At 32.1% G+C, this 14,220-nt stretch overlaps 1 protein-coding gene across 1 annotated transcript; it reads right to left on the bottom strand.

The window, feature by feature from the left end:
* Positions 1–465: 465 nt before the first annotated feature.
* Positions 466–12,499, bottom strand: LOC106060460 (cilia- and flagella- associated protein 210-like). Its single transcript, XM_013218349.2, has 10 exons — positions 12,340–12,499; positions 8,282–8,526; positions 7,514–7,687; positions 6,153–6,358; positions 5,856–6,066; positions 5,621–5,706; positions 4,013–4,205; positions 3,493–3,657; positions 2,211–2,324; positions 466–1,767 (listed from the first exon to the last, which is right to left on the bottom strand). The coding sequence occupies exons 1-10, from the start codon at positions 12,380–12,382 to the stop codon at positions 1,531–1,533; spliced, it is 1,674 nt and encodes a 557-aa protein (XP_013073803.2). The 5' UTR covers positions 12,383–12,499; the 3' UTR covers positions 466–1,530.
* Between the last annotated feature and the right edge of the window lie 1,721 nt (positions 12,500–14,220).

The raw sequence follows: 14,220 nt of genomic DNA, 5'->3' as shown, positions 1-14,220 counted from the left end.
TCAATCTTTTTATTTGACCAAAAGACCATAACATTTTTTTCTCAGGTTTAGAACTTCTACAGACAAGAATAATTTTAAAAAACTCACGTTACATATCAATAACATCCTTAGCTTTATTTCCACAAAGAAAATTTTTTTTCATTAGTTATAAGTTGATGTTTAATAGGTTTTGAAAACTAAATTTTGTTTTTTTTTAAATCAACAATTCATGAGTTCCAGGCATTTTATTACAATTACATTGTATTCAGATTTTTAAATGTTAATATTTTGAGTGATTGTTGAGTGTTACAAAACAAGTCAACTTATTAAACATTTTACATCCATCTACAGGTAATTAGAAATGTTTTAATGGTGCTGGCATTAAGTAAGATTAATTTGAAAATTATAGCAAAACATTTTGTCAGTGTTTTGAGATTTTTTAAACCTCTAAATTTAAAATAGTTGATAGTCAATAAAACAAGTTGATAGTTTAAAAAATATAAATTTTAATTTGTCCCGATGATCTAAAGTGTACAGAGGACAAACTAAGAAAGTTTTATAGTGCTAGGTAAATCAAATTTATTTCATCAGTTCTGAACTCCCTACAAAAAAGATCTTTAAATATTTTTTTTCCCAATGTCTCTTTAATATCTTTTTGATGACTGAGATGATCAGTTAAGTTAAGTATTTTTGTATACTTGATAGAAAGATATGAAGTAAAAAAAAATATCACAGTAACTTGTTTAATCATTTTAAAGCTCTACTTATTCTCTGCATTCAAAAGCTTTCATACAATCAATTTAATACTGTATCACAGCTATAAAAACAAAATACCCCCCCATCATAACAAAACATGTTGGGATATTTATCAGAAGAAAACTGACATTCAGCAAAGAGTGTAAGGTTATTTATCATAAGAAATGTAAACATCCAGATATTTATAAGCAATGAACAGTTTTCTGGGTATAATAACAAAATGTATTTAAAAAATTAAGCAGAACATGAGTTTCTCAAACTTTTAAAATACTTTATAGTTTCTGACATGGACAAACTAATCAAATAGAAATAAGTTTCAAATAATTTCATTTGCTAATTGTTTTGCTAAAATTACATTAAGGTTGATGTTTTGAAGATTGAACTGACTTTAAATTTTATAAATAATACATGATATAAAACTATTTTACTTCTTTGAAATTAATATATATCTATAGAGTACGCATTTGAATTACCTCAAATAATGTCTTTGTTTTTCCTAACTAGTTTTACTCTGTTTGAAATTGAAATCCTGACTATAAATATAGACAGAATTTTGTACACTTTCAAAGCATGTGCTAAGACAAACATATGAAAATATTAGTTTTCATTCTTAATATAAGACTGACCCATAAAGATATTGCAAAACTGTTTAGTCAAACATTATTGAATATCAAATGTGAATTGTAGTATTTAAATATACATGTTTTAGAATGGTACTATTATTTTGTGTGATACATCAATGATCACAACCAGGGTATACAGATGACTATTTGACTATCTTACAGCTCAAGATGTCTACCACACAAAGCCTAGTCTGTTTTTGCTGGGGCTACAGCCATTGATCTGCAACTTAGTTTCTTCTGTGGACTCTTTCTGGTAGTGTGGCATCTGAACCCCAGATTTATCATTCACCAAATAACTAGGTCGTACTTTCCCTGAAAATACTGGCCCCGATCCACCTCCAGATCCTATTTTAGCTGCTTTCTCAAGAGGATAGACATTTCGTCCTCCCTTCTTGCAATGATCAATAACCTAATGGCAGAAAAGAAAATCTAATTAGAAAACAAGTAGCAACATTGCATGAATTTGTAACTTTTATCTTTTTGTAGATTAAGCTTTACAGAATCAACTTATATAATTATTTTTCATATTATACTGATTGATTTGACTTATATGTTTGGGCATTCCTTCAAAATGAAGATTATTAAGACCTAACCCAAATCTCCTGCAGGATGGCAGGAAATTGCAGTTAGCAGGGTTTGAACTTGGGACCATTGTGATTACAGTCTGAAGCACATACCACTTGGCCAGGCAACCATTTAATAGAACCATACAGAATAATATTAATTACTAGGGGACTTGATAGGACTCTGGTTTAATACATTAGCTTTCTAGATATAGATTGTTTACTAATTATTTATTATATTATTTATACTTTTTTAATAATCATTATTTTCTTAAGTTCTAGGATTTACCCTTTGAGCATATTCCTGAAATTGAGATTCTTCTTTTTCCATGAGTTCAACATTGGCTTTATCCAGGGCAAGCTGTGTCCTTCTAGCTTCTTCTTCTTTGTTGACACTTTCATTCTTAAAATATTGAAATATTTGTAAGAAAAATCTTAAGTAAAAGTAAAGCCTCTTTGAGATCTACAGATCAATAGGGACAATATCATCTCATTCGTCATTAGCTTTTATTAGCAGTGGCTAATGATGCAATAGCTTCTTTAGTTTGTTAAGGCAGTTTTGGATGTATTTTATCAAAATAGTGTTCATTGGCCATGTATTGGTAAACATGTTCAATTGTTTGAATGAAGTATCATTAAATTCTTCTTATTATTTTTTAGTATTACTACTTCCAGAATGAAAAGAGTAAGTGCATTTCTGATACCATATAGCAGTCAGCAGTTTGATGCTACATTAGCATATTAACATAAGCTAATGGTTGACAAGAATGTTACGTGGTCACACAAAAAAAAACAACAGATTATTATTACTTGACCCCACATTCCCTTGATTTTTAGATGTAGGTAAGAAATATCTTGGTTTAAGACAATCAGAATTTTTATTTTTCCTGTTTTTCCTAGTAAGGTTGATGAGGTAAAAATTCACATTAGTAGAAGGTCAACACAAAAAAACATATCACCTTTACTTAATTTAACAAATGTAAGGCACTTATAAAGAGGCGCTGTGGTTTAGCGGTAAAGTGCTTAGCTTCTGAACCCAGGACCGGGGTTCGAATCCTGGTGAAGATTGGGATTTTTAATTTCGGGATCTTCGGGTGCCTCTGAGTCCACCCAGCTCTAATGGGTACCTGACATTAGTTAGGGAAAAGTAAAGGCAGTTGGTCGTTGTGCTGGCCACATGATACTCTTGTTAACCGTAGGCCACAGAAACAGATGACCTTTACATCATCTGCCCTATAGACCACAAGGTCTGAAAGGGGAACTTTACTTACTTTTTTAAGGCACTTATAAGAAATGTTTAGAACTAGCTAAAGGGACATCCTATAATTACAAAGTGAAAATCTATCCTCCACTAAGTCTTGAACCTGAGGCCAGAGGTGTAGGTGGAAGGGGGGGGGGGAAAGGGGGTACAATGCCCTAGCCACATGCTGCCTATATTTCTATGTCATGTTCAATAAAGTACCTTGCACTGGGTTCATGTTTTGCTCACTACGCCTCTGCCTGAGGTCCTCAAATCAATATCTAAGTGATTTACCATTTTAATGTAATCTTATTGCTTATCAACGACTTACATATTGATCAATATGAAAGTTTTTCAGAGCTTCTGATTCCTGTTTGCGACGAATAGCTTTTTCCATTTCATTTTGGCGGAAGAGTTCATCAGCTGCTCTTCGCATTTCCAGAATTTCAAGCTCCTCCATTTTATCACGTTTCTTTTTCTCTTCTTTTTCTAGAAGCTTTAAAATAAGAATGCTTTTTACAAAAACAGTGAATTATTCTGCATATAAAAACATTACAAGCTTTATATAAAGACATAACTGATCTATATGAGACAAAAAACATTGAAAATCTGTAATAGAAATGAATTATTGTAATTATATAATCAATATTTAGGACATTAAGGATTTTTTTAAAGAAACCTCTGAGTTTCAGTTTTGAGTTTTTGGCACATCGGGACAATTTAGGCCATGTTGTGCCCAAGAAACCTCTGTAAATTATTAGATATTAGATAAGGAAAAGTCATAAAAGGTCACTAAAACTTTATTTAAACATTATGAACAGAATTTTAAATGAATAGTTAGTTATGCTTACTTGTTTTTTTCTATGTTCTGCTTGTAATTTAATTTCTTTGAGAAGTTTTTCTTCCTTTGCTCTTTCCTCTTCAAGTCTTTTTATTTCTGCCTCCTCGGCTGCTCTGCGTATTCTAGTGTCCTCATCACTAACTTTTTGTTTCATCTGTGCTGCTAATTTTTCACGAATCTTCTCCAGATTAGCTTGTTTCTCACTGGGATGGAAGTAAAATAGTGTTGCTATGCAAATGTTCAACTGTCAAATAAGCTTATTTAAACTGTATTAATTTATAATAAATAAACTAAGTCTGTGGCATTTTACGTCTCGAGAGATGATCTTTCCCCTTTGTAACTTCTTGTGTGACTAAAGAGGCCAATCCTTGATACACAGCTGCGATGGCAGGTTGGGCATATGTCATCACCAGGCGCCATTGCATTTTCACCCTTCTTTCTGCTTCTGTTGTGTATGACATCTGCAATCCGTGACCCTTCCTTTATGCTCTCTCTCCATGTGGATCTATCCAGTGCCACCTCTTCCCAGCTGCTAGTGTCGATTTTGAAGAACTTCATGTCGCGTTTGCATACATCTATATAATGTAAAAGTGGGCAACCAGCGGCTCTCCTGCCTTCCATTAGATTGCCATACAGAATGTCCTTGTGGAAGTTGACCTACTGGCATTCTACGAACATGGCCAGGCCAGCCAAGGCATCTGCTGCTGATAACAGAGCGGATGTCCTAGCACCCTGCTCTTCGTAGCTCTTCCTCATTGGTTATCTTATCTTGCCACCTTATTTTAAAGATCCGCCTTAGGCATCGGAGGTGGAAGACATTTAGCTTTTTTTCCTGCCATGAGTAGGTTGACCATGTTTCACTTCCGTACAGCAAGGGGTGCTCAACACACAGGTCCGGTAGACTAGGGCTTTAGTACTGTTAGTCAGCAATATGTTGTCCCAGACTCTTTTCTGCAACCGTGATATGGTGGCTATTGCCTTGGCTATCCTGTTGTTAATGTCTTTATCCAGTAGAGTGTTGTTGGAGCCAAGGTAACAAAAGTGATCAACAATTTCTCGTGGTTGACCTTTAATGCTTACTTGAGGTGCAGTGTTTGTGTTTTGGACAAGTATCTTTAGTCTTGCTTTGACTGATGTTTAAGCCGAACTTCTGGCAAGCAGCAGATAGTTTATCAACCAGGGACTGTAGCTGAATATCAGAATCAGCCACAATAGCTGCATCATCAGCATACAGGAGTTCCCTGATGAGTAACTTCCTAACCTTAGTTTTTGCCAGCAGCCTTGATACATTAAATAGTTTTCCAGAGGATCTTGTATGGAGAAACACACCTTCGTTTATGTCGTTGTACGCATAATGCAGTAGACAGGAGAAGAATATGCCAAACAGAGTAGGTGTGAGCACACATCCCTGCTTGACACCACTGCAAACCTCAAAACGTGCTGATTGATAAACTAAGTGCACTAGTATAAATGCATGTAAACTGTTAATAAACCTTATAAATAAAGTAATTTTTAACATTTATAGCTCATTTAAACTATTTATAGATGACACATGAACTATACAAACTACAATTTAAATGAAATATTTAAAAACTAAGATGTTAATACTTTTGCTTACTCATGAATTTCTTGTTCCTTTTGTACTCTAAGTTTCATCATTTTACGTTTTGCTGCAGCGAAGATTCTGCACTCTTCATCTTCTTCCTTACAAAAAAAAAAGCATTTTTCAGAAGGATTAGCTATTGAACATACTAAAATATATACCAGAAAAAAAGTGTTGTTTTGTTGTTCTTTTACAAACGACATTTTAACTGTCACACAATGAAAATAAATTTAAATATTTTGTGCCTTACTTCTTCCTGCTTTTGTTGTAAAATTTTCATTTTCTCAACATCTTGAATTTGTTTCATGTTCTCCTGTAGCATGGCAAGCCTTTCTTCTCTCCTGATGTTATCCAATCTCTCCTTCTCTATCTGGAATTGGACTGCTAATTTCTTTAATTCCTCTGCTTCTCTCAAATCCAACTCTTTTTCTTTCTCACTAGCTTTCATGTGCTCGTTTATCCTGAAAGTTTACTTTTATTTAGAAAAAAAAAAGATACCAAGACAAACTTATTTATTTTGGAATTAATGCTGTATGAGTTCACTTACTGTGCAATCTGAAAGTCTTTTGTTTTAGCTGCAAGCTCTAAACGCTGCCTGGCCTTTTCCTGGTCTGCAAGTATTCCCTTTTCAAAGAGTTCCCTGTCTATTTTCATGTATTCGATGTCCTGATCTCCCATAGCCTGCTCCTTCAATCTTTTTAACTCGAGCTGAGCTTCCCTTTCTTTCAGAACTTCAGTGAGAACCAGTGCACTCTACAAAATCATTTTTATCAAATCATGTTTCAGTGTGTCATAGAAAAACTTTTAAAAGAAATTATAAAGACTAATTTACAATAACAATATGAAACAGTTGGTGTGTGGTGTCTAATACTATACATGCCTTATGATTGAAGGCTGAAAAAAAAGTAAAACAAACCACAGGTTTATATCCAGAATTGAAGAGCAGAAAAGTGTGTGGGGATGGGTGGATCTATTGGAGGATGCTAAAAAAAAAGGAGTGTCAGTATAATAAAAAAAAAGGCTAAAAATTTTGAAAGCGGGGGTGGGGTGGGGCAACAAAAAGTATATTAAATATCTTGATTTTAAATAGAAAAGCCAAAGAAAAGTCAGAAATTGTACATAGAATTTTTTTTTGGGGGGGGGGGCAGAAGGGATAAAAAAAAAAAGGGGGGGGGGGGAGAGAAAGTAAAAATGATACTTTAATTTACAGCCAAAACAATGTGTGTCGAGGGAGGGACTGTTATAATATGGGTCATTCCAATTCAAGTCAAAAGTCTACGTCAGATAACATGATGATGTGCAGGATGAAAAAATAAAAATGGAGGTTTCAAAGAAAGAGAGCAGGCTGTTTTAATTCAGTGTAACAGATACTAGAAATCACAGGCTAAAAAGTATCTTGAGGGATCGTTAAAATGTGTTCTGCTAAAAAAAGTTTTTAAAAAAATGAGGATGTTCTGGCCATAATAAACAATATAAAGCTTGGGAACAAATCAACTGGCATAGCCAGTGTGTAATGCTAGTGATAATATACTTTTACAAATAAAAAGGCCTTTAATATTTATTTTTTGATTAATGCAAAATCAACAGTTTTCCAGAAAAAGATTCAGAAATAGAAATGTATGTATATACAGAAATTTAAACATTGAATTCATGATTGCAATAAAGTAAGTATTTTATTTATGGAGGAAAACTTTACTATGCTAAGGATGTTAGTGGGTAAATCTAGAAATTTCAAGTGTCACAATTTATGACTACAAATAAATATGCAGCTGTAATTTTGAGAGATCCTAATATTTTGATCTAGAAAACTCTAAATCACTTTGTTATTAATAAATTAGTTTACCACTGTTTATACTTAAAATGCTAAGCTTTGTATTTGAGCAAAAAGCTCTTTTTAAAAATACCTACATGGAAGGTCTTGACTCGATCAGTCTGATAGTACTGCTGTGTCTTGGCTTTTTCTATTGCCTCTCTGCGCAGTTGTGCCTGAATCTTAGCTTCTTCAATATCAATTTCCTTACGCTCTGCCTCTTCTTTTTCTTCTCTGATTTGCCTAGCCTGGAGTTTTCTTTGCCTTTGACCCTTTCATTAAAAAAAAACAAGTTTTTTAATCAATTCAGTCAATGAAAAGAGTTTTTAAAGTTGACTGTGGACATTACCTTAAAGTCTGTATTAGAGGTTTGAGGAAGAATATACATGTTCTTTTACCAGAAACTTCTTTCTACCCCAGGTTTCTTTAAATAAAAAAAACATGTGCTAAACAGACCAACTAAAAAAAAAGGAATAAAAACTTTGAAACAGAAAAGAATTAAATAATTTCCATTTACAACACTATCCATCAATCCTAGTGGTGCTACAGCCTATGGAGGGCTCTTGCCTGCCTCAGCACATCCCTCCATTCAGATCTCTCCTGAGCCTTACATCTCCACACCCAAACCCCAAGCTGTTGTAGATTTTTCTCCACATCATCAATCCATTGTATTCATGGTAATTACAACACTATTATTTTATTTATCCTTTATTACAACCCAAGTTAAAGACCAAATAATAATAATATATGCTACATCTTTACAAAAATGTTTAATATTGCAAGATTCTATTTTGTAATTACAATTTTGATATTATTTTCTGAATAAGCATTATTTGCATGAAATAAAAATGTCAAATATTACTTACTGCAATTGTATTTGCCCAGTTTTTAATCAGTTCCTTAGATTTTCTCTTTTGTTCTTCTCTCTCCTCTCTCATTTTACGTATCATTTCCTCTTGGATTTGTTTGTAGTTAAGCTCATTCTCTATTCTTTCCCAGTCTTGTTTTGTTAACACTGTAACTTGTCTTAGATCTGTACCATTGGGTAAAACCATTCCCCTTGGTGCTGCATTTGTATTGCAATTAGACGGCAGTATCTTTGTGTTGGCAGCTATAAAACAACATTGTAGTTTTATTAATTGATATGAAATAAATACTTTAAAGTGTATTTACAATAAATAAGTATAAAGAACATTTTTTCCTTTATCAAATGACATGATGTGAAAAAAAATTTAGGGCATTGTGTTAAGACATAAACATATAAAATTATTAGTTTTAAGGGGGAATATTAGTAAAAGAATAAGTGAAAAATGTATTTTAAAATATTACTAAAGCAAAAAAAAAAATTTGGGTAGGTATCTACCATTCATAATATTTTAAAAAATCAACAAGTATATTAGCATTTTAATAAGAACAAACAAATATAATAAACACCTATTAGTGCTGCTAGAGTGACAAAAAAAAAAAAAAGCCAACTGTTTAAAAAAAAAATTTCTAATAATATACAGTAGATTTTGATATTCATTAATCACAAATATATAACTATATTGCCTGATAATCTAGATGTTGTTTTTTTTTCATAAATAATGGGAAATCTATAAGTAGATAGTGTACAATGTATAGCTCGTCCATCAAGGTTTGATGATGTCCACTTTTATCTTCAAGTCAGTGAGGGCTTTGCACTGGGGTTTTGTGCCTCCTCATGTGGCTTGTGAGACCTATGTGAGCCTGGAATGTTCGGCTGCACACTGGGCAGGTTATTCCAACTGGTGCTTTTTTTTCTGCCAGAGCTGTTCTCTTGTCCTCAGCAATTTATGCGCCAGTTTTCACAGCGCAAAACCATGATGTTCTGTTATGTGTTCTTATCTGTCTCCCAGGTGGCTGGGTCAATGCTGAAGGCTTTCAGAGAAGCTTTGAGGGTGTCCCTAAAGCGTTTTCTGTGTCCACCTTGTGAGCGCTTTCCTTCCCTTAATAGGTCATACAGAAGTTGTTTAGGGATGCAGCGGTCTGCCATTCTGCAGATGTGTCCTGTCCATCGCAGCTGGAACTGCATCGAGATTGTGTGGATGCTTTGCAGGCACACTCTTTGAAGAACTTCATTATCTGGTATTTTTTCTTGCTATTTAACATTCAGTATTTTTCTTAGACATGTCATGTGGAAGTGGTTCAGTTTTTTTGTATGTCTTCCATATACTGTCCACATTTCTGAGGCATAGAGCAATGTAGGGAGGATGACAGCTCAATAGACCCCTAGCTTTATGTATGTGGTGATACCTTGTCTGTTCCAGACATTTTTAGACAGTCTGCTATAGGATGCACTGGTCTTGGCAATACGAAGGTTGATTTCAATATCTGTCCACTATCATGTCCATTTATCTTGATGTCTACAGTGTACAGAATAAGGAAGTATTAATAAGCTATAAATTTTAAAATGCTAATAATATTTTTTTTCACTTTTAGTACTGCTGAATCCAATTTCTAAATGTATCCCCTCTAGAGCAAGTTATTTGGCAACAGTGACTATCTATATAAAGTCCTTGACATAGTTTATTATATTTTTTCTATTATTTCAAAATCTCTCACAGTTTTCCTATTGTAATTTTCTTGTTTTTCTTTAGCTTGTAAACTGAATCATAAAAATCAAATTGTCAACAAACAGCAAATTACTTGAATTAACTGATAAATGATAAAAAAATGCTTATAGGTATTCTATGAGTAGGCTCTATGACCTAATCTAAACCATTGAAACTAATAAAAGAAATAAATTTTACTATTGTATTGGATGCTCTTTGATATAAAAACTTTCAGTTTTTCAAAATGAGTTTTGAATAGACCTATACATTGATCAATGAAGTATTTTTCAAAGATTTTTCAAAAATGTATTTCAGGACCATATTATACAGTTCCCCTTTCAAAACAACTTCAAATCTAGGGTTTGATGTATTACTAAGACTCACTATTATTGAAATCTTGATATTTTTTTGTAGTGAATGTGTTTTAAAAGGGTTTGTGTTTTAAAGTCTTACTAGTTCAATGTTTCTCTGTGAATTGAAATAAATTAACTCTGTCAATTTCAATGCTTGGTTTAGGACTAAGTAATTATTGATTAAATTTATGTTAATTCCTGAATTTAGCATTGGTAACAACTACAACTAAATAGTATTGTAATTGTGTAGTTGTTTTTTTTGCATCATATACAAAACTTCACAGAGAGGAATTAGATTATGGATTTATTTTTTACAAACACACACATATATACAAGTTTGATCTGGACCTCTATAGCAGTATTTAATAGTTTTAGGGATTTGTTTCTAATAAAATATTAGAGGTGATCGAAGACTTTCTTTAAAAATATTTTATTAATGTATCACAAACACACACATACACACACAAAAAAAATGTATGCTATAGGAGTGCATTATTACTTTTTTTTTTTTTACTATTTACTTATGTAAATGGCAATGGGCATAAACAACTCCAATGCTAAAAAAAATTTATAAGAGTATCATGTATGCAGACAATATTAGTATGCTGCATAAACTACAACAGTATAAACGGTGTAACTGTTAATACCTTGAATTATTTAATTTGTAAACATTTAATTTTTCTGCAGACGTACCAAATGACTATATATATATATATATATATATACTTGTCTTGACTATTATACTTATTATAATTATATCTAGATGGTCTAAATATCATTAAATATGCTATAGTTTAAGGGGAGGTATCCCTGAAAATCTTATTTTTGTTATTTCTGAAGCTAGGCCTTTGAAATTTATTATGGTAACATATAATGATATTCTAAAATAAATAATGCTAAAAAAAAGTTTTTTGAATGATGGTTGCCATGGTAACGGCGGCCATATTGTTTATTGTATACAAATTAAAAGTCTGAATTTTGTAAAAACTATTGATCAGAAATACATGAAATTGAATTAAAAGATAAGAAAAAAGGATCCTCTAAATTGATACAACGTTAGAATTAAAGATTTAAGTATGTTAAATTTTTTACAAATTTTTGAATTTTTAGTATTTTTTAGACCTTAAAAAAAACAGGATAAATATTAATTAAAAATTCTTTTAAAAAAAAAGTAAATAAATTATTGAAAAAAAATCATTGTACGAGTAAAGTTAATGATGTCCTTAAGAAGTGTTTCAAATTTCTTAAAAATCTATCAAGTAGTTTAGGAGAAATTCCTAGTAAAGCACAATGACATGTGCAAAAACTAACATTTTGAGAAAAATGAGTTTAAAGTATAAATTTTATTAAGATTTTGTCTTATAGACCTTACAAAAACATTTAAAAAACATGTTTTAGACACAGATTTAAGCAATAAAAATGATTGTAATGTAAAGAAAAATGATTGATCTACTTATGTATGTTATTAGTTAAAAATCGATATCCTAGACCTAAAACTCAATTTTCTCTAGGGATACCTCCCCTTAACCCTATCATAGATCTAGATCATTACTATTAACTGTCAGTTCTACTAGGCCTACTACTAGACTAGTATAGTAATAGTTTTATACCACTAGACTAACTAACTAGACGTAACTATAGAGTAAGAGTCAGTTATGGTAATAACTTAAGACTTAAATAAGAGTTATTACTAGAGTCAGTACTATATAATATAGAGTCTGAGTTAACTAGACTGTCACTCTAGCAGCTAACTCTATAACTATAACTATAGACTGAGTATAGAGAATAGACTATATTGGTCTTTATACTTTATATTACTTTAATAATAGTAAATAGACTAGACTTGACTAAACTGTCATAGAGCTACACTATCACTACTAGTGACACTAGTACAGGCCGTAGTGTAGTACAGCTAGCGCAGAGAGTAGATCTGATTTGATCTGGATCTAGATCTAAATGCTATTAGCTTTATGTCAAAAATACATTTTGGAGACTTACATTTTGTCTGGCCTTTTCTTCTACCGTGCATTACTGTAGCCATTTTAAAATGTTATTTAGTGTAGCGGTAAATATCTTCTACAAATCCTCTTCCATTTTTTCCAACATCAAAACCGTAACTATGCAAACAATAAGGATGTTACCAATACGTAATTTCCGCCAAGAACAGCAACTAAATTTTTTTTTTAAAATCTATATGTTAGTGCAATATTCCATCTCGTTGAGATCTAGACCTGTATATATATAGTCAGTCTAGATTCTCTAGATCTATGATTAGATCTAGAGCCTAGATCTAGTACTCTGGTATTTACTGATTACTCTATAGAACTACTACTATAGACTATGGTAGTGTCTAAATCTATAGATGCTATAGACCAGTGGTTCCCAAACTTTTTTGGCTCGTAGACCCCTTGCAATTTTTTTCCGATATTCAGTAGACCCCCTGCTTAGCTAATATTGCAATTCGCTGATTCATGAAATTCAAATGTACTTTTCACTGATTTCTAACCTTGCAATGTGAAGACCGAACAAAAATCACATCATGTAAATTAACAGTTAATCTCACAGAATGTATGAAACAAGTCTGTTAAATAGGCAATGTCCGATTTCCTCTCGATTAAAATTCATTTTAAAATAAGATCTTTAACATCCAAGAACTACGATACAGTATGTCAAAAAGAAAAAAAATCTTCTTGTCTAACAAAAGCTTTTTGACAACCATCGAACTTCAGTGTGAAGAAGCAACTGTTGAAAGTTATCGTCACTTTCTGACCACATTTGAACAAGAATTTTGTATTTAACCTGTACAAGTTGCTTTGGTTAACTGATGCAGTGCTAACAAATTTAAGATATTTATGCAATCCACCATTCAGATCTTTAGCTTTCGATGGATTACTCACGGTATTACTAACAATCCAGGTAAACTATCCACAGTAAGACTCAACCATGAAAGGTGCTCCATTCGTTTCTATTGATATTATATTTGATTGCTTTCTCTTTAAAGTAATCCTTCAAACATCAAATATTGATACGCGGTTATCAGTTTTCACAAAAATAAGTTTTTCTTGGATTTATGAGCATATACAAATGAAAATGCTTCATTAGGATTGATTCGTCGACTTGTATAAAGAAATTTAAGTCGTTTGCAAATAATTACATAAGAAGCTTTCAATGTCACTATATTCATTTCATCAATTGGCCTTTTAACTGTTTGATTGCTTAGTTAATGAATTCTTTCAGATGAAGGTTTGTGTTCAAAATAGTTTTTAAAAGTTCAGCTGCTGGCAAAATCATTCTTTTTTTCCCCCTTATTGTGTGATATTTTCCAAATTTCACAATGAGTCAAAAATATTTTAAGACACTTGCAAACCATTATCTTCTCTTTTTTGATATGTGAAAGCAGAGAATTAGTCCATTTTTGGTATTTTCTCTACTTTATCATTGACTGTTTAAAAGTATTTCAAATCTTAATACGTTACCAGGGTGGCATCGTCTCATAAGGATTCTCCAGCTTAGGGTGGTTTTATAGTGTCATTGCTTAATAAAATTTGTTACAAAAATACTCAGAGGCTATATAGAGTCTAAGTTCAACAAGGAAAAAGCCAAGTTAAAAAAATTGCACTACTGTCTAAATTTTATATTTAGATTCGGCCATACTAAATATTAGTTACCTGTAGACTAAAATAAGTAATTTACACGAGGTATTAAAATGTACAATAATTCTCCGTTGGAATAATAGGATTCAAAATTAGAGGATTAACTATGATAAGTTATAGATTATTGTTAATTTCATTGATGTGAAATTAAAATGACAACCTTCTCAAATGAGATCCACTCTCGTGGACCCCCATTTACATGTCATAGACCCCCAATTCTTTTTTT

The sequence above is a fragment of the Biomphalaria glabrata genome, chromosome 1 (genome assembly GCF_947242115.1).
Source record: "Biomphalaria glabrata chromosome 1, xgBioGlab47.1, whole genome shotgun sequence".
Classification (NCBI taxonomy): Eukaryota; Metazoa; Mollusca; class Gastropoda; family Planorbidae; genus Biomphalaria; species Biomphalaria glabrata.
This window is presented reverse-complemented; position numbering and strand designations above follow the sequence as displayed.

Coding starts and splice junctions, on each gene's coding strand:
- LOC106060460 (XM_013218349.2), bottom strand. CDS start 12,382: ATGGCTACAGTAATGCACGGTAGAAGAAAAGGCCAGACAAAAT. Junction 7,688..8,281: donor ACTGGGCAAATACAATTGCA/GTAAGTAATATT, acceptor TTTTAATGAAAG/GGTCAAAGGCAAAGAAAACT. Junction 2,325..3,492: donor ACTTTCATATTGATCAATAT/GTAAGTCGTTGA, acceptor CAATATTTTAAG/AATGAAAGTGTCAACAAAGA.